The sequence below is a fragment of the Gopherus evgoodei genome, chromosome 5, assembly GCF_007399415.2.
Source record: "Gopherus evgoodei ecotype Sinaloan lineage chromosome 5, rGopEvg1_v1.p, whole genome shotgun sequence".
Lineage (NCBI taxonomy): Eukaryota > Metazoa > Chordata > Testudines > Testudinidae > Gopherus > Gopherus evgoodei.
The window spans coordinates 7,950,974-7,974,827 of record NC_044326.1 but is presented as its reverse complement, the minus strand read 5'-3'; the positions used below and the strand labels follow the sequence as shown (position 1 = coordinate 7,974,827).

Genomic DNA, 23,854 nt, shown 5'->3' with positions numbered 1-23,854 from the left:
TACAGCTCCTAAACTCCACTGCAGAGCCCTCTTCAATCGGCCATCTTGCTTACCAGGGTAATCACCCAGTACCAAAACCAGCTGATAAAATCCAGCCTCCCGCTTCTTCAGGATCCTTCAGGAATGCCCACGTCCTTTTGGTAATGGTCTCTAGCCCTCATGGTTGCAAAGAAAACTCTGAAAATGTGAACTCGAGTGCAACTGAGGCAGCAACATCTGAGAGAGAGCCTGGGATGTGATCTCTGGCCCCATTCGCCTCAGTGGGTGTTGATGGAGTTACCACTGTTAGCTAGTGGGCTGGATATCACTGCATGGAAGAAAGGGCAAGTAGGATCCTATCATGAAGACCTGCACAATCTGTGCTGAGTGCCGGCTCATTTGGAACCCCTGGCCTTGGGAGACACCACCAGTAGTCTACCCCCAATCAAGGAGACACACACAAGAAACCAGAAGGGCACCCAGGCCCCACCAAGGGGAAGTCGAGCCTGGATGCCCTCCAGCCCAGATGCCCTCCAGACCCAGAGGAGGAGCCAAGACCAAAGAGCCCAGCCAACATGTATGTTCATCAGTGAACACCAGCACAATCTGTTGAGTGGTCTCCCTCGAGAGAGGAGCTTTTCTGGTGGTTGGAGCTTGGAGTAGAACCACTCACTTTATTTCTCCCTTGCTGTGAGCCCCGTGATGATAGAGTGGAACAGGATACTGTGGGTGAGGATGACGCTGATTTATTTTCTATCGTTTCAGAATTCCTCTGCTTTCATTCATTAAATTGTGTTCAGGTGTAGTCCCTCGCCTCTCGGTATTCAAGCAGTTAAGGGTCTGGCACAACACAAGCTGTGTATGAGCTAACCTACCCCAGCGAGCTTGAATCCAGCTAGCACAGGTGGTGAGAGTACTGAAGAGGGTGCATCATGGGCTTCCATGCAGGAGGTAGAAGCCTGGCACATTCTCTGAGTACATACTCAGCTAGCCTGCTCAGGAGCAGATACTGTGCTGGCTTCACTGCTCTTGTTACCCACGCTAGCTGGATTCACGCTAGCTCAGGCAGACGAGCCTGTGCACAGCTTTTGCTGCGTAGACATTCCCTGCATCAGACAGATAAGGCTCTGGATGCAGCCTTCATGAACAGGGCCACCCACGTACAGGCACATGCAATGACCTGGTGTGAATATGATGAGGGGAAGTGGAATGTAAAGGCTGCTGGGCAGCCAAGCCTGACTGAGAACTGTCTGTCTTCCTCAGGCAAGAAGGAACCTGGTTATTTTTAAATCAATGGGCCCTGTAGATAGCTACATCAAATCCTGTTCTTGTGCAAAGGAGAAGAGGAAATAGTAAACCATTTCCTGAAATTCCCTGGGCTTGTTTCTGTGTGCGTGCGCATATATGCACGTGTTCCTAAAATGCTCGCTTACCTAATTCACCCCCTCTCTGAGAAAAGGACAATTGTTTATAAAGTGGAGTCTCCCAGACATGAAACAGAAATTATACCATGCGTTCCCACATAGAAGAAAGACCTCGGATTGTGAAGGATTTTTAGTCTGGCAGATAAAAGCATAACAAGATCCAATGACCAGAAGTTGAAACTAGACACATTCAGACTAGAAACAGAGTGCACATATTCAAGTGAAGGTAATTAATCATTTGAACAATTTAGCTGGAGATGTGGTGGATTCTCCATCACTTGAAGTCTTCACATCAAGACTGGATCTCTTTTGAAAAGATATGTTCTAGCTCAGCCAGAAGTGATGGGCTTGGGATAGAAATTACTGGGTGAAATTCTGTGCAGGAGGTCCGACAACACTGTCCTTCTGGTGACCAATCAGTGTGAATTGTGAATACCTGTGGTGAACAGTTTATAATCAAAAGAATCAATAGTCCAAAATCTGTTAGCATCAACTATTCTGCATGGTGGATAAATGAACAGAAGTCATTATCTGTTTGGGGACAATTTCCCAACAGAAAGAAAAGCTAAATCCATGGACCAAATTCCCCCCTGGGTTTTGTTCACCCATCTTTAGCCATGTGCTTATGTTTCATGGCTGTCATAAAGTGACATGGACAGAAATGAGCTTATTGATTGTGCCCTGGCCCTTTGCTTTGGAACCTTGAGTCAATTTGGCCTTTTAAATTGCCTCTGTTCTTTTATTAATACTTTGCCTTCTTTTTCTCAACAGTGCTGTCCAATTACAACTGAGTGCAGAGGGCTCTGAAAGGGCAGGAGTGCAGGGAGAGAAAAGCCTGCTACAGTCATATTTAAGCATTAACTTGCAAGTTTTCTATTCCAGAAAGAAAAGACGACGGTGGCTAAAATCACATTGCTGGCGGGTTATCCTCCTGCTTTAATCTTGTTTTAGATTTGCTCATGATACCTAAGAAATGGCAGAACCTCCTCGTAAATAGCCCCATCTCAGCTACTCTATATTTCTAAAGGCATATTTAAAGGAATTTTGCACTGATTTCATGCTAAATGTATTACTAATCATTTCCACTTCTGTTGTATCCTTCATCCCACTAGCTCAAAGCGCTGTTCAGACATTCATTAATAACATTGCTTTCCATTCATATTGGACTATCAAGCTCAAGACATGTGAGCAGCATTGTCATCTCTTTTTCACAGACTGAGCAATCAAGGCACTAGAGAGTCAAATGACTTGCTCAGGGTTACACAGCGAGTGAGCAGCACCACTAGAAACAGAAGCCAGGAGTCCTGACTTTCTGCCCTGCATTCAGGTCACTAGATCAAAGCTGCCTCTGGAGAACCTCAGAATCAAAATTGTGTTAGAGTTAAAGCACAGGGCTGGGAGGCAGGGGATTTAGTTTCTATTCCTGCCACAGGCCTCGCATGGCCTCAGCTTCCCCATCTAAAACACAAAGCTAACCACAATTACATACCTCACAGGAACGTCAAGAAGCGTAGCTCATTAATGTTTGCATAGGGCTGTCAGGCCTTCAGAGGGCAGGGGCTGCAGAACCACAGGGTATTATTATGCATCAAGGGTCCAATGTCAAGTCAACTTTGCTTCCAAAAAGTAGGTGATTTTAAAACGCTCTCTTACCCTAAGCCCACAGAAATACTTCCCTCCTTAAAAAAAAATCCCTTTGGAAATCAATTGCCATTTCCCCAGCAACCAACCATTGCAGCTTGGATCAATGAGCTAGTGCAGGGGTTCTCGCAGCAAACTTTTTGGTGACCTCAGAGTGCAGCCACCAATTCTTGCTGGTGGCCACTTTGACAATTTTTCCTAAAATACTTAATTAACTTTAGGAAAAATAAATAAATATGCAAAGACACGCTTCCAAATCTTAGTAATTTATCTAGGTGGGGTGGTGGGTTTTTTTGCAGCCTCAATAATAAAAATAATGCACAATTGTCTCTATTCTTTACTGGACCTAAACAGAATAGAAACACAAATAAGGTGCTTTGAACATTCTTGTCTTTTTTTTCTGGTTGGTTTTTGTGTGTGTGTGGTTTTTTGGGTTGTTGGGGTTTTTTTAGACTTGCTAGCTATAAGTAAGTCTGCTGTGAAAAGTGATATTTGCATGTTTAATATCATTTTTCACAGCAGACTTACCCAGCCCCCACAAATTAAGCCCTGGATGGGGAGGTGGCTACAGAGGCAGCCGGGGCCAGGGGCAAAGGGGCACGTAATGGGCTCTGTTTAAGGCTCTGGAGTGGGACTCAGGGGATCTGGGCTCAGTTCCCAGCTCTGCCACAGCCTCCCCGCGTGATCGTGAGTAAATCACCAAAGGCTGGATCCAAAGTCCACTGCAATCAATGATAAGATTCCCACTAAAATCAGTGGAACTGGACCAAACCCATATTGCTTCAGTTCTCCAGCTGCAAAATGGGGATCACAATATTCCCTCTCTCTCGTCTAGGTAGATTCTAAGCTGTCTGGAGCAGGGCCTGTCTCTCGGTTGAGGCCCCTAGATGTTACTGTCATATGTAGGAGGATCCTGGTGGGTTCTTACTGTGGGGCGCATAGTTGCTTATCATGCCAGATCAAGCCACTTGATCATGTCTGATCTGCCTCTGAGAAAGGCAAACTACAGCCCTCCGTATGCACCTGTACAATGTTAATTGCTGTATGCAAGAGGAAAGTCTTCCTGCCTGACCTTTCCAGCAACTAATTTATGCCCTGGAGTATGAGAGTTTAGTATGAATGCTTATCACGGTATGAATCCGGAGGCTCCCCTGGCTTGGACACCTCTAAAAGAGAATTAATTCATGACTCTGTACAGGGCAGCATCTTGCTCTACCAGCTCATCAACATGGGCCTGACAGGTGCTATCACTGCCCTCAGGAAGCCTTGTTTTTCCTCGAGGGTCAGAGGTTGCAGGGAATTATCACCAAAGATAAGGCTTAAGTTTCCTCTTCTAAGGCGATGCCAATGCTTCTCCAGACTGAGTTATTCTGAAGTTCAAGCAGATCCCTTTGGAGACAGCAGGATATTTCTATGCATTGAGCACAGTGACATCAGAACCAGCCTGTTGTTCCACTTGGCCAATGTGCTGTGAGATTCTGCCATCCCCATCTGTGCGCTGGCTTGAAGTTGCCAACAATGACAGAAGGCTTCACTGCCCGAAGCAGCGTCTTTCCCTACTCTAGCACGGGCTTTGGCTTTGCAGCATTAGTGCCGTCTGTACGTGCCACCATTATCATCAGGTGGGATCTTTCATCTTGGACTGAAAAGCACTCCCAATTCTTCTGACAGGAAATCAGAGAATCTTGGCAGCAGCTGGGAATGAAAGCACCTTCTTCCTTACCTTTCTGTTCAAATATCTAGTGATATTCAGGTCCTGGTGCTTTCCTCTGCAATTCTCCTTCATGTTTTGGAGTTGCTTGCCTGAGTTGTTTTGTAAGCACCAACAACCCCCCCACACACACCCTCCCCAGCATTTATATAGCACTTTTCATCGTCCAAGGGGATTGTGATATTAGCCACTTATTTTCATTTCACATCAACTGACTGCAAAATCAGGAATTGTTGTTAGCTGATTTTGAAGAAAGGGAAACAAAGGCAGGGATGTGAAGTAACTTACATACGATCACAACCAAGTCCGTGTCAGAGCTGGTTCCTTTCTTCTTGCTTCCTGTCTCTCCCCCAGACCTCACTAGAGAGGAGCAATGAAAGGAGAGTTGGGTCGTGAGTGGAGCTGTACATTTAGTGTTTAAAGACACTGCAGTCTGTAGCAGCTGAAAGCTGTCTGGTGGCTTGTGTAACAGGTTATTCATCCCACTTCCCATAAACCACCGCCATATTAGGGACTAGCCAGCATCTGTGGCACTCCCAGCAGAGAGGCCATTCCCCCTTTCCTTTTAGAGAAGGTCCCTCTCTGGCTCGTTACAGATGTAAGTTCTGATATTGGTGCCCATCGAGATCCCTGCGTGCTTTTCATACAGCAGGACTGTTAGCTGATATCCTGGCTAGAGTCCAGCTTTGGGAATGACGTGCTGCCTACTGCAAAAAGAACAGGAGTACTTGTGGCACCTTAGAGACTAACAAATTTATTTGAGCATAAGCTTTCGTGGGCTACAGCCCACTTCTTCAGATGCATAGAATGGAACATATATTGAGGATACATATATATATGTACAGAGAGCAGGAAAAGGTGGGAGTTGTCTTACCAACTCTGAGAGGCCAATTAAGTAAAAGAAAAAACTTTTGAAGTGATAATCAAGATAGCCCAGTACAGACAGTTTGATAAGAAGTGTGAGAATTCTTACATGGGGAAATAGATTCAACGTTTGTAATGGCTCAGCCATTCCCAGCCCACTGGAGTTTCAGCTACATAAGGGATGTATCACTGTGTCTGGTGCTGAATGGTAGTGTGATGCTGTAGGGTGTGTTAATTAACTGTATTCCACACTAGAGGTAACTGCAATTCCACGGGGGATGAAGCAATGCAGGCTGTATTTTGGGGCATTCTGTTTGTGCCCCTTTGGGATGCGGTGCCCGAAATAAATGTGGCATCTTCGTATTTGATACTGAGCGTTCCCTTGCAGTCATCATATCAACAGGCAGGGAATGAAGGAGGCATTGATGAGCTAACAAAGGTGAAAAGATCCAAAGCAAATTGCTTATCAGGGTTTTTAAGCCAGGGTCAACAGTGCTACAAGAGGAAATTGATGTAATAAAAAGAGAGTGACACCTCCCAAACCTTTCCGTGTCTCAGAAATAAGTTAATTTACAAACGCTGTGTTTGCCTGTCTGCTCACAAAATGAGTTTAACCTCGCGCATTGGTAAGGTTACGTTTTCCCTATTAGACAAAGAGCTTCCAGCTGCTGGATGTCACTTGGGCTGGAAAATGCCCAGCTGCTTTCCATGTCCTATTGAGATGCAGTGATACAGGATGCGCTTACAGGAGCATTCTAGCCAGTGACAGAGCACGCTCATCGGGGAGCTGAGCCCAGTTCATGCCCTCATCTTAACAAAGATCCCAGCATGAATGGGGAGGTCCAGAGAAGGGCACTCAAGATAGCTAGAGGCCTGGAGATACTGAACAAATACTGGCTTGTTTAGGGTTGAAAGGAGAGAAGTGAGAGGGAACTTGATTGAAGATCTGGCATAAGAACATGAAAGTGCCTTTTAGGATGTCCCATCAAGTGAGAACAGGGCAAGACCCAATGGCCTCCAGTGGTGCCACCTCTGAGGTATCTCAAACTAAGTAGGGCTGGGCCTGGTTGAGTATTTGTATGGGAGATCCTCTCAGGTCACCAAGGCCCAGATCCTCAGAGGTATTCAGGCACCTAACTTCAGTTTAAATCAGTGGAAGTTAGGACCCTAAATATTTTGTAGCTTTGGGCTCAAGTTGCTACTGGAAACGGTGTGGGTGATTTGGTAGGTGCCATACTTCGCTCTGAATCAATCCTTCCACTAGCATGACGAGAAGGGGTGCTCAGTGGCAGGAAGTGCCACCTTTTGGACAGGAAATAAAACCAATGCCTTGGCTGACTGTGGTCATTAAAGAGACTGTGACACTCTGTGTGGGAGCTGAGCTGGTGATGCTGGAGGCCAAGCCGAATTCCAACCAAGGAAGGGTGCTTATTCTGCCCATTTCTATCCCCCCTGCAGCATTAGTTGGATACAGTGATCTCAGTCACCTCCTGTCCTGAACGGGTGTGTGCTGATGTCATACACCACTGGACAGCTGATGCAGTTGATGCCTTGGGCAGCACCCAGCTGGATGAAGGAATGTTTCTCAGTGGTTTGTATAGTAGTTCGCCAGTTTGCCTTGGGGTCCTTTTGAACAGAAGATGCTTTATAAATATCTGTGATTATTATTGGCTTATTTAGGCCAAGGTGCCACCCTGGCTGTCTCTCATTCAGACAAGCACGAAAGAGATGATCCCAGTCCCTCAAATTCACACTGCTTCTGGCTGGATGTGTCTCAGAAGTTACTTATGCACCTTGAGATGTTTGGGATTCCAGTTCAGCCCATTTGAGAGGTAGGGTCCAAGTGTGAGTTAGAGCTGGTCTGGAATTTTCCATAACAATCTCGTTTTGACAGAAAATTTAAATTTTCTGAGGGGAAAATGTTAATTTTTGCCCTAAAGAATCAGTTTTTCCATCAGGAAAATCTAAACAAAACATTGTGCTTCAAGTTGGGTTGCAATTAATCTGTGCATCAGCATAAGCTGCAGTGGTGCCTTATGGGAGTTGTACTTTGGGTGCCTCAAGCCCCCATTCTCTCCTAAAGACTGGGCTCCCTGGTTGGACTATATCTCCCATGACACCCCACAGCTTCTCTACCTGAGGAAGAGGACACAGTGCATCATATAAGATGTAGTCTGACCAGGGAGCCCAGCCCATAAGGGAGAACAGGGGCATGAAGCACCTAAACTACAACTCCCATGAGGCACTGGAGCATCTCAAGTGGGTGCAGATTAATATCAACCAGCCCAAAGTGAATCAATTCTGACATTTTCAAATCTAAATTTTTCTGAACTGTCTGTTTCATTACACATTTTGAATTTTCAGCCTGATTCAGGACAAAAACAAATATCAAAATATCAGAATTTCCTGGGGGATGGTGTAAGCTAGGATCTGGATTTAAATGCCCCCGGATCCTGCAGGGGAGGAGGGGCGTTGGGATCTGGGGCTCCCATCTGGATCCATCTCTAGTTCTAAGCTACTTCTTTTTTACACTGTCCTTAGCCCTAAATGCCTGATTTTCCACATTGTGGTGCACACTAATATCACACACGCACTGGCCCAAATGCAGCCTTTGGGTAAGCAGGTGCAACTCTCATTGACTTCACTGGGAATTTCACATCCTTGCAGTAGGTCTGACTTTGGCCTTATTAATGGTATGTTCATGCAAGCACCCCCTGCTGAAAAGATCTTGCATTAGAGGACCTTATGGCAACCTTATTCAATTAGCTGCCTTCTTCACCAGTCTCTGATTGCATTTGCTTGGTGTACACGAACAAGTCCCGGCCACCTGCAAGGTGCCTACAGCCTAGCTCAGACAGATGCAGTATGCCAGTAAGAGCTGAAGGGGTTGTAGGAATCCCGTAGCCAGAGATCAGCATGAGCCAAAATCCTTCTCTGAGAACCCGAGTTTGGTTCTGGATGTAAGCTCCACCACTGACCCCTCTCTCTATAAAGGCCCAGGCCCAAAAGCCCAGATCTGACTAACCAACTTCACCTCCAGCCCCCCGAATTTTTGAGATGAGTCCATATCTCAGTTTGAGACTGACTCTACTGCAGTGCTCACTCGCAGAAAGTCCTCACTCACAAGGCTGCTCATTGCCCCAGACATCAGTAGATGCTGAAGAGCCGCTGTTTAAATTGGATGCCCTTTGCCACTGTTAACAACTGCCCTGCAATACAGCTCTGCTCCCATCTGCTTATGGACACAAGGAACCTTCCACTGCAGAGCTCAAGGGGTCTTTGCCAGCTAATGAGCTGGCAGGCAGGTGTTCCCAGAAGACCCTTTCTCAATACTGTCTCATCAGAGCACCAGTCCAGCAGCAAGAGGGCTTAAACCTATCCATGCACATCGTCATCAGCAGAGTATGCAATGAACGTCAGCAGGCAGCCCCAACAGAGTGGGAGACCAGTTACAACAAAGCACACAGGGGATGGTATAAATACTGAGAGAGAGCAAACTGTGCAGGCATTGGTGAAGTCTAAGGACTTAGTGAGCAGGAGACCGGAACAGGGTGAGTAACTAAATTTCTCTCATGCTTTGCAAACCCTGTAAGTTACAAGCAAATCTGATAACAGAAGTACTTCTGGGGGCACGGTATCCTAAAGGCATTAAATGCAAATGGATTTCATGTACGTGATTATCTTTCATAGAGTCAAATTCTGCGGACACTGTAAATCTGGAGTGGCTCCAGTGGAATTCCTCCAGCTTTCCACTGGTGAAACTGGGGTCAGAATTTGCCTTCTAGATATGAAAACAAAACCATAAATAGTGGCTAATCAACCCCAGACAACCTGAGTATTTCAGCAGCAAGGTGCTGGGTTGCCTTTCTCTTGCCAGCTACAATATCTTCATTGTGCAATAGCTGATCTTTCTTTTGTTAAGATGGTAATATTTTGAAATGACAGAGAACCACACAGCAGTTGGGCACAGAGTGAACTCCCCTGCAGAACTGTGTTAGCTTGGAGATGGTATCAGGCTGCTTCAGGCTGGATACATTGCACAAGTTAGTTATGCAGTTGCTTTAAAAAAAGCCAAGAGGAGAGAAAATTCTTATAATGAATATTCTTGACATGAGTGAGAGAACCCTGTAGGATCCCATCTAATCTCTATCTAGCCTGCACTCAGCCCCACAGTGGCCAAGTGCTTGTGGTCTTTGATGACCATCAGAGCCCTTGAACAGGGCAGGTTTGCAGTGGGAGTTTTCCTACCAAAGCTTAAAATGGGTTGGGATGTCTCAGACGCAACTGCCCGGAGCCTTCAGGAAAAAAGAGAGAGAGGATTTTGAGATGGAGTTAAGAAAATTTAGTCACTGATTATAGGCACTGTTTTATGCCATGAATGAATGAAATTCCATCCTGACTTAATGACAGACCTGGCACTTGGCTGAGAATACTTTAAATCCTGACTGAGATCACACTAAACCCTGACCGCCGAGACATGTTCAAAAGAGTTCGTGATGCAGTGTCTGGTGGAATGGGGAAGTGCCACAAACTGTTGCCTGGGATGCAGAGGGGGAATCAAGATTTTTGGTTTCTAATCCCAACTCTGCCACTGACTAGCTGTGTGGTTTTGGGAAAGTCACTTAACATCTCAATATTTCCATGTTTAAAAGGAGCATAATAATCCCCTCAAGGCCCTTTGTGCTAGAGAAGCACAAAGTGTTGGTATATAGTTGTTACTGCAGTTTCTTTAGGTTGTAAAATAAAGATGGTAAAATTACACACTTCTGTCCCAGATTTAGGATATTGTGCTCAGTGGCTTGAGAATACAGTAGAATCTCAGTTACGAACACCTCAGGAATGGAGGTTGTTCGTTACTCTGAAATGTTCGTAACTCTGAACAAAACGTTATGGTGGTTCTTTCAAAAGTTTACAACTGAACATTGACTTAATACAGCTTTGCAACTTTACTATGCAGAAGAAAAATGCTGCTTTCCCTATATTTTTTTAATAGTTTGCGTTTAACACTGTACAGAACTCAAATGTGAAATTGTGGAACTATTAACTATGGTTTGTAACCTGCCCTTTAAATCAGCTTCTGTACCCAATGACTAGAAGATAGCTAATGTAACGCCAATATTTAAAAAGAGTCTAGAGGTGATCCCAGCAATTACAGACCAGAAAGTCTAATGTCAGTACCAGGCAAATTTGTTGAAACAATAGTAAAGAATAAAATTGTCAGACACATAGAAGAACATAAATTGTTGGGCAAAAGTCAACATGGTTTCTGTACAGGAAAATCATGTTTTACTAATCTATTAGAGTTCTTTGAAGGGGTCAACAAACGTGGACAAGGGGGATCCATGGACATTGTGTACTTAGATTTCCAGAAAGCCTTTGACAAGATCCCTCACCAAAGGCTCTTACATAAATTAAGTTGTCATGGGATAAGAGGGAAGAGCCTTTCATGGACTGAGAACTGGTTAAAAGACAGGGAACAAAGGGTAGGAATTAATGGTAAATTCTCAGAATGGAGAGGGGTAACTAGTGGTGTTCCCCAAGGATCAGTCCTGGACCAATCCTATTCAACTTATTCATAAATGATCTGAAGAAAGGAGTAAACAGTGAGATGGCAAAGTTTGCAGATCATATTAAACTGCTCAAGATAGTTAAGACCAAAGCAGACTGTGAAGAACTTCAAAAAGAGTGAGCAGCAGGTTTAAAACAAATAAAAGGAAGTTCTTCTTCACGCAGTGCACAGTCAACCTGTGGAACTCCTTGCCTGAGGAGGTTGTGAAGGCCAAGACTATAACAGGGTTTAAAAGAGAACTAGATAAATTCATAATGGTTAAGTCCATTAATGGCTATTACCTAGGATGGGTATGGAATGGTGTCCCTAGCCTCCGTTTGTCAGAGGGTGGAGATGGATGGCAGGAGAGTGATCACTTGATCATTACCTGTTAGGTTCACTCCCTCTGGCACACTTGGTATTGGCCACTGTCGGTAGACAGGATACTGGATGGATGGACCCTGTATGATCATTCTAAAAAATTTGTAGTTTTTTTTTTTGGGGGTGGGGGGAAGGGGTTGGTCACTGCTGCTGCCTGATTGCATACGTCTGGTTCCAAATGAGGTGTGTGATTGACTGGTCAGTTCGTAACTCTGGTATTCATAACTCTGAGGTTCTGCTGTACCATTGACCAGAAAGTGAGAGGGGATGATGGATTGGCACTTAGGTTAGTTCCACCTAACAAATGCAGGAAGCTGCCGACAAAGGGATGGCATCAGAGTCAGTTGCAAACTGTTCTAACTCAAGGAGCAAAGCTGACTGCAGAGCTTGGCCGTACAGGTGCAATGGAGCACGTTCAGAGCTTTTCGCTTTGCCCTGCTCTCTCAAACCTGCACCACAGAACCCTGGGGAAAGACCTCTTGGATCAGTAACTCCTCCCTTTCCCCAGCCAGTGCAAACGCCCCAACACTATAGGCCCAATCCTGCTCTCTGTTATACAAGCATAAATCCAGAGTAATGCCACTGACCCAGTGGGGTTTCGGAAAGATCATTGTAAATCCAGAGTAATGCCACTGGGGTTTCAGAGGTGCTGGGATAAATCCAGAGTAGCCCCCGTTTGCTTTGCACTGGTGTAAGTTTTAGTGCAGTTATCAGTCCCTTCCAGGATTGCTTAGTTGAAGGCAGGACCCAGGGAGACCCAATGAGGTGACATCCGGGAGGAGGCAGCATAGACTGGGAGTGCCATCAGATTAAGAGAATCTAAGGCCAGAATGGACCCCTGTGATCATCTCATCTGACTTCTTGCAGAACCCAGGCCAGGGAACGTCCCCAAAATAATTCCTAGAGCAGATCTTCTAGAAAAACATCCAATCTTGACTTAAAATTTGTCAGTGATGGAGAATGTTCCATATGTGAATTACCCTCACTGTGAAAAATGTATATCTTATTTCCACTCTGAATTTGTCTAGCTCCAACTTCCAGCCATTGGATCATGTTATGCCCTTCTCGGCTAGTCTTAAGAGCCCATTGTCAAATATTTGTTCCCCCTGTAGGTACTTATAGACCAGGGATGGCCAAACTGCAGCTCTTTTATAAACCTTCCCATTCTCTGCCTATCACACTGGGGGGAGAGCTCAGGGCTTCAGCCCTGCAGCAGGGTGGTGGGTCTAGGAGCTTCTGTCAGAGACGACTAGTGCTTGCTGGGGGGGGCACAATATAAAGGTTTGGGCCCCCCCAACAGCATCAGTCATGACCCCAATGCACACACTCCCCTTATCCTTAGTGGCCCCTCCCTACTGCTCCCAGCTGTTTGCCGCTGCCTCTCCAGTCTCCCCACAGCCGCAGCTCCCAGCTTGCTGGCTCCAGCAGCTGCTGTGCAGAGAGGGGGCCCAGCGGCACCATGTCACCGAGCGGGCCCTGAAAACTCTGGCAAAAATTGGGGAGGGGCACAAGACCCTACATCTCTCAGCCACACGTCGCCTCTGGTTTTTGTCCAGTGGGGAGGGAACGTGTCTCAGGGCTTCAGCCCTGCAGGATGCACCTGCCGGGGCTCTGGGCTTCAGCAGGAGTGAGGCTTCAGCCCTGATCCCCGAGACCCCCCTCCACACAAGGCTGAAGCCCCAAGCCTCAACAGGCACCCTGGGCTCTCAAACTTCTGAAGATTGTTGTATGTGGCTTGGAGGATCAGTAAGTTTGGCCACTCCTCTTTATAGATTGTAATCAAGTCAACCCTTAACCTTCTCTTTACTGAGCTAAATAAATTGAACTCCTTGAGTCTATTGCTATAAGGCAGGTTTTCTAATCCTTTAATCATTCTTGTGGCTCTTCTCTGAACCCTCTCCAATGTATCAACATCCTTCCTGAATGGGTGGGCACCAGAACTGGACACAGTATTTCTGCAGTAGTCGCACCAGTGCCAAATGGAGGTAAAATAATCTCTCTCCTCCTACTTGAGAGTCCTGTTTACGCAGTCCAGAGCACATTAGCTCTTTTGGCCAGATCTGCCTACAGGTCTTGAGCTAACACTATCTTTAGTTCCTTTAGAAGCCAAGTGTCTTTCATCTGAGGGCCACATAACCTGTTACTGATATTAACCAGTTGGACTTCACAACCACCCTGCCAGGCAGGTGACTGTTATCCAAATTATACAAATGAGGAACACAGACAGCAACCTGCACAGGGTCACCCAGCAGGACAGCTGGGAAGAGAACGCAGGCTCCCTGTTCCAATCTCTTCCCGCCAGGCCATGCTGCCTGTGTGCGCCCTGCACTGCATGCTAGGAAATGAGGCACTGCCTGCCATATGGCTCTAGAACCATGCACACTGTGGGACTTTTTCCTCCGCTGACTGCTCCCAGGCCATGTCTGACTCACCCCTCCCTTCTCCTTGCAGGATCTCCCCACTCAGCCAGACAGCGCCATGGCATGTCAACGACCTCTCCTGCTCTTGCTCTTTGTACTGCTAGTAGTCAGCACCCACCTGTCAAGAGCTCAGCACTGGTCCCATGGCTGGTATCCTGGAGGGAAAAGAGAACTAGATTTGCCACAGACTCCAGAGGTGAGTTCCAGCCTTTCCCTAGGGGGATCTTCCGTATTACTTGAAAGCCCACAGTACATTCTAAATATATCTTGTTCTGCAGCCCTAATTTAAGGACTGATCCTGGCAGGTGCTGAGCAGCCACATGGGATCCAGTGGGAATTGTGGGTGCTCAGCACTCTCAGAATCAGGTCCTTAATGAAAATGCTGACATACATAGAGATAAACATTTCATCGCCACTTCCCAGCCCTGTGCTCTCCACCCAGAGCACATGGCCTTCAGATACACAGATCAGGATCTGAACTGTCTCAAGGCTCGGGGTTCTTCTGATCTGCACAGTTGGAGCATCTTAACAGACACAACCAGGAAAGGGCCAAAGCTGGACAGCCTTTAGTGCTTTCCCATAAGGCAGATCCACGTGAAGGGTTCCATCTTGAGTTCATCTGTTTGGGGGACTTTCCCCCCCAATATGCATTGACTGAATTTCGTCACCATCCAATATCCAGACATTAGAGCGCAGCAAATTTCATGCACATTGGAAAGGCTTGAAGAGGTAACCGAGAAATATAAGCTAATGCCATAGCTCTGTTAATAGAAAAATACCTTGTAGGTCCTGCACTGAGGCTACTAACTCATTTCACACAGGACACCAGACAGCCATCAGATGGTAAATCTTCCACTTCTAGGGTTATAGGAATTGCTGTATTGGATCAGACTGGTCATTCATTCTAGTCCAATATCCTGACTCTCAAATTGGCCAGTCCCACCAGCTTCAGAGGAAAGTACAAGACACTCTCTAGTGGACAATTATGTAATAACCATCCATAGTGAAAGTTTGTCATCTGCTCATTCAGGCTTATACTCCACAGCATGAGAGTTCATATCCCTTATTTCTTTCCCCCTAACTGTGAATATAAATGTCTTCATGACAGAGCAGGGCTGGATTCAATTTAGGGATGAAAGACCATGTAGCCACCCAATCCCAGAAATGTATTTGTTTTGTTTGTGAGTTCAGGCTTCAGAAGAAATCAAACTCTGTGACGGGGAAGAGTGTGCTTATCTGAGAAGCCCAAGGAAAACCATTGTGAACACGCTGCTGGTAAGAACAACATGCAACCTTCCCCAGTAGCTACCAGAGTGCCTCAGCATTTAGCAGAAGAAGCAAAAGTGGGGGCAGTAGTGAACAATCCGGTATTGTCAATGATTAGAAGTATTTTCTGTAATGCCAAGGCTTTTAAAGACAAACAAACAACACAGCTGTTTGCCTAAGAGAACGTAAAGATCTAGGAAGATGCTGGGCATCTCCTGTGTAAAGTTCAGAATCATGGCCAGGACAAGTGTTCAGATAGGAAGAGCTCAAGAGATAAAACGTCCAGGTTATTCAAGTTCTTATATTGCTCCTATCACAGAGATATCTGAATGTGGCCTCTGTTGTTTCCTTAATATACATATAATAATAATAAATTTTTAGGGAGCACAGTCAGGCAAGGAGGGGTAGGTGAGTGGTAGAAAGTTAGTTGGAAGATGTAAGTCTTGAAAGGAAAGATTTGGAGTAATGAAAGCCACACATAATGGGTGGAGTGCCCACTTAGACAGAAAAACATTCAGCTTTTGAAAGACTGGGAAAATTATTTATTATTTGTACTGCCCCGACTGTAGATCACAACTCCACTGTGCTAGATGCTGAACAAATGGTCTGAGATCAATCAAATGCAATTAAATGGAGAATCAGGCCCAATAAATTGTGGGATTTTCAAAAAAAATGTCTTTGTTGCCAAACAGGCTGACATGCTGGCGAGACAACTACAGAAGAAGAAGTGAGCCCTTCCACAGACTCTTTCCGAAATGCTTGCCAGCCCCACTGGCTTTTCAGTCATTTCCTTTGCAACATGATGGTGTGTCTGTAGATTTCATGTATCTGACTGTTAAAGAATTCTTATGAACATCTTGGCTGACTGCACTTGAATGCTGGGAACGTGGATAATGATGTAATGCTTGAGAAATGCCCCCAACCCATCACCTACCCAGAACGAGGCCCTGCCTGGAGTTCTTTACGCATTTGTGTAATTCCACCATGTTGAATAAAATACTTTATTTTGCTACATACACAATTCCATCCACATTTATGTCCTTACCCATGTCTTAAAAAAATAAAAATAAATGAATCTCCAGCCCCATCAACCAGTTTTAAGCATGCACTGATTTTTTTTGTACAAGAGTCAGGTCACAAGGCCCTTTATTGGTAATTCCTGGTCCTCCCTGAACTGCTTTCTGGGTAGTTCAGCATTCTGGCTAAGTGCTGGAATATTCTGCCAAACTTGATTCAAAATGTGAGAAAACGTCCTATGTACGGCCCTTCATCCATCGAGATACAAATATCAGGAAAGGTTTAGTGGTGGTAGTTTTTTTCACAAAAGGCAACATTCTCACATTCATATTAAGAAAAAAAGAAAGAGTAATGGTAAAGTTCTTGGGAAGATAACAAAAGGAAACATGATCCAGTGATTAGAGTGCTAGTCTGGGACTTGGGAGACCCAGGTTAAAGCCCTTCCTGTGTGACCTTAGGCAAGTCACTTAGTCTCTCCATGACTCAGTTTCCTCTCTCTACAAATAATAGCACTCCTCTATTGGGGTATTGTGAGGCTAAATACATTAAAGATTGTGGACATACTGTGGTAATGGGCTTCATAGACATACCCTCTTTGGGCTGTCTTAGGTATCTTTTGTCTGTAGCAGGCTACATCTGCCATGAAGTGGTGGCTGTTTCTGCAGCAGTGAAGTAATGTCATTAAAGGTGCAGTGCCCAGAACCAAAGTCATAATAGATATAAGGAGCAGGTAAGTATGAATTCTTCCACCCAAAACCAAATGTGAATAAGTCCACTGTCAATCACCATGTACACAGAGTTTAAATACATACTGAGAGTTTCTCTTGCTGACAACTTCTCTGTTTTGCTATCTGTTCTGTGTGGCAGTCAGTTACACTGAAATGAATAGGAATTACAGTGATCAAATACGATTTATTCTAAATCAGCTGGGACTCTCAATCTCTATACTGATTGCTTTAAGAATAAAAAACAGTTGGTAATGAAGGATTGCTTTAATTTGCTGCTCATGTAAAACATCTCTCAATTAAAATGAGGCAAAAATTCTTGGAACTAGATTTCAACATTTCTGAGAAACAACACCCTCACATTTCCAAGCCAATTTATGTAGCACCTTACATCCACACAGATTCCCAAAAACAACTTACAAACTTAGAGCCATATTCTGCTCTCAACTGCATCAGTATAAAACCAGGGTAACTCCAGTGACTTTTACTGTAATGGTGACATGGCAAAGTGTATTGCCACCTTCACTTCCAAGCAGCATGGCTGTGGAGCTTGCCTGCAAAGATGAGGAGCCCCCTGAGCCAGAGACTGTCCCCTATGCACCCAGCCCCTCCACCCAGGGACTGCACTCCAGCTCCTCCCCAGACAGGGACTGTCCCACCAGCATCCAGACCCCACAACAGTGGGCTGGCACATATGCCTGCTCTGCAGATACAGGATGCCCTGTCTAGGGCAGAATGGCCTGTCCAGGGGAGAACGGTCCCTCCAGGAACTGTCTCAGCAACTGCCCCAGTCCCCAGTATCTAGCCCCCCACACAGGGACTGCCACCAGTCCCCTTACCTAGAATCTGTCCCCAATGCACAGGCTGCACCCATTCCCTATAGCCGTAACTCCTTGCACCCACCATCCCACGCCCACTGGTCTCCTACTGTGACTGCAGGCAGCTCTGCCTTGCTGCCTGCCTGTCACTGCAGTCCTAGTACCAGGGAGCCTGCTCTGCCAGAGTCACTGGCGCACGATCCTGTAGGGACGGGGGGCAGTGAGCACCCTGGCCTCCTGCCGATGCTGTTGGCCCTGACCCTGACCCTGTTGGGAGGAGGTGGAGGGGTGGGGAGGGCTGATGCTGCTGGGCTTGATCATGGCAGAGGGGCTGATGCCGGTGGGCCTAATCCTGCACCATTCCATTTTTGTACAAACACAAACCATGCTGGTTCTGCGCCCAGGACGGGTGCCCCTCCTGCCCTAGTTACGGCCCTGAGGGTGTCACATGGGCTGCAGCTGTGCTGACTGGGCCACAAGTGGCCTGCAAGCCGAAAATCACTGACCTAGATGATTAGGCCCAAGCCCGTGACCGGGGCTGGCTATTCCGTGGGGAGCCAAGGTATGGCGGAGGCCAGGCATGGTGTGCTTGTGGCGGCTCATGTTGCTGAGGTGATGCACTGCAGCTTCCTGCCTTCTGTTGGGGAGCGGTCCCATCCTTTGTCACTCTTGCCTGCCTCGCTTTTCCCACCACAGTTTTGTGCAGCTCCTTGGGCTGCTTCTTTCCGAGGCACAATGGTCACCTGCCCTGAGCACCGGGGCAGGCCCGGGAGGCAGCAGGAGCCTGGTTCTAAGTGGTGGGCCAGGCCAGGCCAGGGGCGGTGGGGCCAGCCTGGGGGACAGCAGGCGCTCCACCCTGAGCAGTGGCCCAGCCCTGGGGACAAAAGGAGCCCGGCCCTGAGCAGTGGGTCAGGCCCAGGGGGCAGCAGGACCCTGGCCCTGAGCCGTGAGGCAGGCCTGGGGGATGCAAGACCCTGGCCCTGAGCTGGGGGATACAGGAGCCCGGCCTTGAGCAGTGGGGCAGGCCTGGGGGGGAGGGGAAGCAAGAGCCTGGCTGAGCTGTGGGGCAGCCCTGGGGGAAAGGGGAAGCAGGAGCCCGGCCCTGAGCCGTGGGGCAGGACTGGGGGGGAGGGGAAGCAGGAGCCCGGCCCTGAGCCGTGGGGCAGCCCTGGGGGGGGGGGGCAGGGGAAGCAGGAGCCCGGCCCTGAGCCGTGGGGCAGCCCTGGGGGGGTGGGGGAGGGGAAGCAGGAGCCCGGCCCTGAGCCGTGGGGCAGGACTGGGGGGGGGAAGCAGGAGCCCGGCCCTGAGCCGTGGGGCAGCCCTGGGGGGGAGGGGAAGCAGGAGCCCGGCCCTGAGCCGTGGGGCAGGACTGGGGGGGAGGGGAAGCAGGGGCCGGGCCCTGAACCGTGGGGCAGGACTGGGGGGGAGGGGAAGCAGGGGCCCGGCCCTGAGCCGTGGGGCAGGCCTGAGGAAAGTAGGCGGGAGCGGAGGCTGAGGAGACAGAGACCCAGGGGGCGGGGCCTGGCCCCTGGGCGGGGCTGACTCTGCCCCGCTCCCGCCAGTGGCTGGCCAGGAAAGAACTACATTTCCCATCATGCCCCTGCCCTCGCTTAGGCCCGGAGCCGGGGGCGTCGGCCTCCCGCATCCGCTTCCGGGCGAGGGGTCAGGTCCATGGCGGCGCCCAGCCGGAGGTCGGTGGCTCCGCCATGCTGCCCGCGCTGCGCCGCTGCTGGGCTCCGCTGAGCCGCCGGCCGCTGCCGCTGCTGGTGCCGGCCCGGGGCCGCAAGTCCCGCCACGACCCGCCCGCCAAGTCCAAGGCCGGGAGGCTGAAGGTGCCGCCGCCCGTGGACCCGGCCGAGCTGCTGGTGGTGAGCGAGCGCTACCGGCAGTACCGGCTCGTGCTGCAGGCGCTCAGGTCTGTCCGGTGCCCGCGGCCCCCGGGGGGGGGGCTTCATTTCCCCTGCCCGAGCCAGGGAGCGCTCGGCCCCCGAGGCAGCCCCGTGCCTCCCCCTGCACTAGGGTGATTTCATAGGGACAGTCCTGCTATATGGGGCTTTGTCTAATATAGGTGCCTAGTCTCCCCCCCCCCCCGACACACACACACACACACCTCCTGTCCCGATTTTTCACACTTGCTGTCTGGTCACTCCGCCCCAGGGGTTCTCAAACTGGGGGTCGGGACCAGGTTATTACATGGGGGGTCGTGAGCTGTCACCCTCCACCCCAAACCCCGCTTTGCCTCTAGCATTTATAATGGCTTTAAATATATAAAGAGTGTTTTTAATTTATAAAGAGGGGGGATCGCGCTCAGAGGCTTGCTGTGTGGAAGGGGTCACCGGTACAAAAGTTTGAGAACCACTGACCTACCCTGCACGGGGCTGGGGAGCCAAGATGGTCTCCTAACATGCCCGTTCTTCCCTCTGCCCATACCCAGGGAGCAATGAGATTGTAGGTCCAGACCAGGTGTGTGTGTATGTTCGTTCATCGCTCCCCAGAACTGCTATTTCGGATCCTGGAGAGGAGTCGAGTTGTACAATAGAGTTGGGTGTGATGACGTCTATTGTAGAAACCAGTGGGCGGGCATGTGTACAGGGCTGGCCTGTAGGCTGCCTTGCTGAAAGGACCCTTGTAAACCTTAGCAGGACTGTGAGAGGAAAAAAGCCTTCTACATGTTCAGAATTCCAGGTTTTAAAGACACTCCAACCCCACTCCAACATTTGGAAAGGGAAATGGCACTGTCAGATGACTGTCTGGAAGTTGTCAATTCAAGCCTTCTAGTGATGTCATGGCCCCGTAGCAGGTGAAGGCTGCTAGCTGGTAAAAGACCTGCTTTAGAATCCATCTCCCAGGACAGAAGCATTGGTAATGCCACGAAAAGCAATGTTGATGTGACTGTGCCATGCTTAGGGCCTTTCTCTCCTTTCTTCCAGGGCGGAGTTCAAGCAAGAAGTATTGCGGAAGAAGCATCAGGAGCGCCTTGATAAAGAGAGTGGGGAGGAGGCGATGGAGGAGCACCGGAAGATGATGGCATGGAACAACGCTGAGAATGAGCGGCTGCGGAAAAAAAGGTGAGAAATGGCCCTCAGACCTGCTGCAGGAAGGGCTTGGAGTGCCGCTTCAGTGCGATGAAACCATTTGAGATGCTAGAGGTACGGAGGGAGTCTCTGATCCCACCCCCAAAAGGGTCTTAGGAGCCTTCTCTGGTCTGTGATTCAGAGAGATTGTGGATTCACAGATTCTTAGATGTTGGGCCCTTTTGGCCTTGGAGTGTGATCATCTAGTCTGACCTCCTGTATAGCATAGGCCATAGAACTTCCCCAAAATAACTCCTACAGCAGATCTTTTAGAAAAATACCTTTGATTTAAAAATTGTCCATAATGGAGATTGTCCACCACAATCGTTGGTAAGTTGTTCCAATGGTTAATTACCCTTACAGTGAAAAGTGTGTGCCTTATTTCTAGTCTGAATTTGTCTAGCTTCAACTTCCAGTCATTGGATCTTGTAAACACTTTTCTCTGCAAGACTGAAGTGCCCTTTATTAAATATATGTTCCCCATGTACATGCTTATAGTTGGTAATCAAGTCACAAGCTTGCTAAACTGATTGTTTCTTGAAAAGATGACTTCTGAGGTAGGCTAATGGCTTCTGGAGCCTTCTACCTCTGGCTTAAATCCAGCCTAGACCACTGTACTAAGAGGTATTACTAGCTGCTGGCAGTTCAGCCCTCTGTACAGAATGAGTTTGGTGTCAGAACACTTGCTAGCCAGACAAATGTCCCTCTTGCAACACCAGCACAGCTGGCAATAAATGGCTCCTTTAATGGCTGGATCATAGAGACTGAACTGTATGTATCCTCCCCTTTTTTTTATTATGGATGGGATTATGATTACGTTTGAGGACACTTTTAAATAGGAGCACGAAACCTTTATTTTGTTGTAATCTCATTGAAATGGCAAAAACCACACCAGAGATTATAAACTCTCAGCATGATCTGAATTTTTCATGGTGGTTTGATGAAAAAAGAATTGATATGGAGATTATGAATGTAAAAATCACCTCTTTTGGTGACTACTTTTTTTCTTTCACTGAATTCTCTCTTCTTTTGTACCCCTGTTCCATTAGTTATGCTAGGTATGTATGAGGCAAACTGTCATTGTTGTTGCCCAAGCTATCCCTGTTCTGTGAATAGCTAGGACTTCAGGCGCCATATCTGTCATGCTGAACTTTTCACCACCCCATCACCTACTGCTAGGCCTGCTAGCACCTTGCTTCACCATCCTCGTCTGACACGTTTCACTTGAACATTAAATGTTTCCCTGCGAGGCTGCTGTGCTGTGCCTCCCACTTTCCTGAGGAGGGCTCACCAGTATCCCATTCTCTTGTGGTCCTGTGACAGGGAGGAGCGACTTAGAAGAGAGGAGGAAGAATTGCAGGACCGTAAGTTACAAGGAGCCCTCAACCATGCCAGGTTAATGGAGGATTTTCTTAAGCAGAAGGAGAGAGAGGTCCTACAGTTGCAGGTATGGAAGGCTTGAGTTTGAGGGCAGTGATCACTGTGTTAGGTGACTTTGTGAACCCCTCAAATTGTAACCTGCTGTCACCCGCTGTTCTGTTTGGTACTCATGGGTTGGGAGTTCTGTGGAGGCACCAGGCTCACACCCTGGAGAGGGGCGAAGGGACTTTCATTGCTCTGTGGCAAACTCCTGCCTTCCCAGCTGCCTCAAGGAGTAGCCTTGATGATCTTGGAGTGCAATAAGGATGTCCTGTCTGAGACCTTTGAGAGCAAGTTGGGGAATAAATTTGGGTGGGAGATGGGGATACATGTGTTTCCAGGGTTTCCTCAATAAGAGTATTACACTGTCAAGCTCTCCTTTGCTTCTGATAGGTCCTGAGCCCCTCTTGAGATGTAATGAGAATCTTTGTTGCAGTCTCCAGGCTTTGTCTTCCTGAATGAGGGCTGAGAACCTCAGAGCTGCTGGAAGAGCCACTCCAGGCCCCATAAACACAAGCTACAGGAGCAGTTGCTCTGTGGGGTAGTAACTGTGCATGCTCCATTGGGTTTGAACTGAGACTCGAGTTCGGGTGAGAAGCTAAAGGAGAATTTCTGGGAGTGCTCATCCCTCTCCAGTTCATGCCTGTTTCGTCAGCTCCACCCTGGCATCAGATCAGGGCAAATGGAGCATGTCAGAGTGCAGAGCCCTGACCCCTCTGTCCTGAAACATAGTCTCATTCCATGTTCTGTGTCTAATCACTTGCCTCAGTGTCATAGAGTATCATAGATTATTAGTGTTGGAAGGGACCTCAAGAGATCATCTAGTCCAACCCCCTGCTCAAAGCAGGGCCAATCCCCAAATGGCCCCCTCAGGGATTGAACTCAACCCCAGTGGGCACAAATGCTTCACGCACTGAGAGTTGGCTTCCACCTTTCATTTATTTTAGGAGGAAGCCAGAAATTTCATCACCCCTGAAAACCTGGATGAACGAATTGAAGAGTGCCTGGATAATCCTCGCAACTACAACTTTGCCATCGATAAAGAAGGACGCATCGTTAAGCGGAGCGTGCCATCCTAGAGGCTCTATCTTGATCGGGACAGTTCGGATGGGAGACTTTCCCATGGCTTCCATCAGATACAGTGCTCAGGGAGGAGCATGAGGAAAGGCGCATCACACATATAAGTCGACTGTGGAATTTCATTTAGACAAGCAGCCCTTTGGTGCCAGTCACAATTCCTGCCTTGAAAGGCTGTCACCTGCTTCATAACTCATGTCCCTTTGCTTTGGGGCGAATTGCTGTTGTCTCTGAAATAAAGGAACCTGTTTTGTACAGCGCTGTAGCTCTTAATTTCTTAGGCACAGTAGTTCAGAAGTATTAGTTGAATATATCTATCTGTGAGCTTATGTAGCTTCCATCACAGCAGTGTCTGAGTGCCCAGTCAAGCCTCTGCCAGTTCAAGATTATTCCCTGCAAAATATTCCCAGGATTTGGGCTCCAATAGGTTTATTACATCACTGGATGCTTAGTCATGGGACTTCTATCACTTTCCTAATCTGTTTTCTAA

At 47.8% G+C, this 23,854-nt stretch overlaps 2 protein-coding genes and 1 long non-coding RNA gene across 3 annotated transcripts; 2 read left to right on the top strand and 1 right to left on the bottom strand.

The window, feature by feature from the left end:
- Positions 1–1,579: 1,579 nt before the first annotated feature.
- LOC115652461 lies at positions 1,580–18,973 on the bottom strand. The gene is made up of 5 exons (XR_004000652.1): positions 18,301–18,973; positions 17,064–17,127; positions 5,044–5,115; positions 2,893–2,963; positions 1,580–1,839 (listed from the first exon to the last, which is right to left on the bottom strand). It is a non-coding gene; the product is annotated as an uncharacterized LOC115652461 (long non-coding RNA).
- Positions 9,132–17,105, top strand: LOC115652460 (progonadoliberin-2). Its single transcript, XM_030564480.1, has 4 exons — positions 9,132–9,170; positions 14,000–14,164; positions 15,160–15,243; positions 15,927–17,105. Exons 2-4 carry the CDS (start codon positions 14,027–14,029, stop codon positions 15,963–15,965), a joined length of 261 nt encoding a protein of 86 aa, XP_030420340.1. The 5' UTR covers positions 9,132–9,170; positions 14,000–14,026; the 3' UTR covers positions 15,966–17,105.
- A 527-nt stretch (positions 18,974–19,500) lies between the features above and the next one.
- On the top strand, positions 19,501–23,619 carry MRPS26 (mitochondrial ribosomal protein S26). Its single transcript, XM_030564479.1, has 4 exons — positions 19,501–19,709; positions 20,725–20,862; positions 22,192–22,315; positions 23,235–23,619. The coding sequence occupies exons 1-4, from the start codon at positions 19,501–19,503 to the stop codon at positions 23,364–23,366; spliced, it is 603 nt and encodes a 200-aa protein (XP_030420339.1). The 3' UTR covers positions 23,367–23,619.
- Positions 23,620–23,854: the final 235 nt, after the last annotated feature.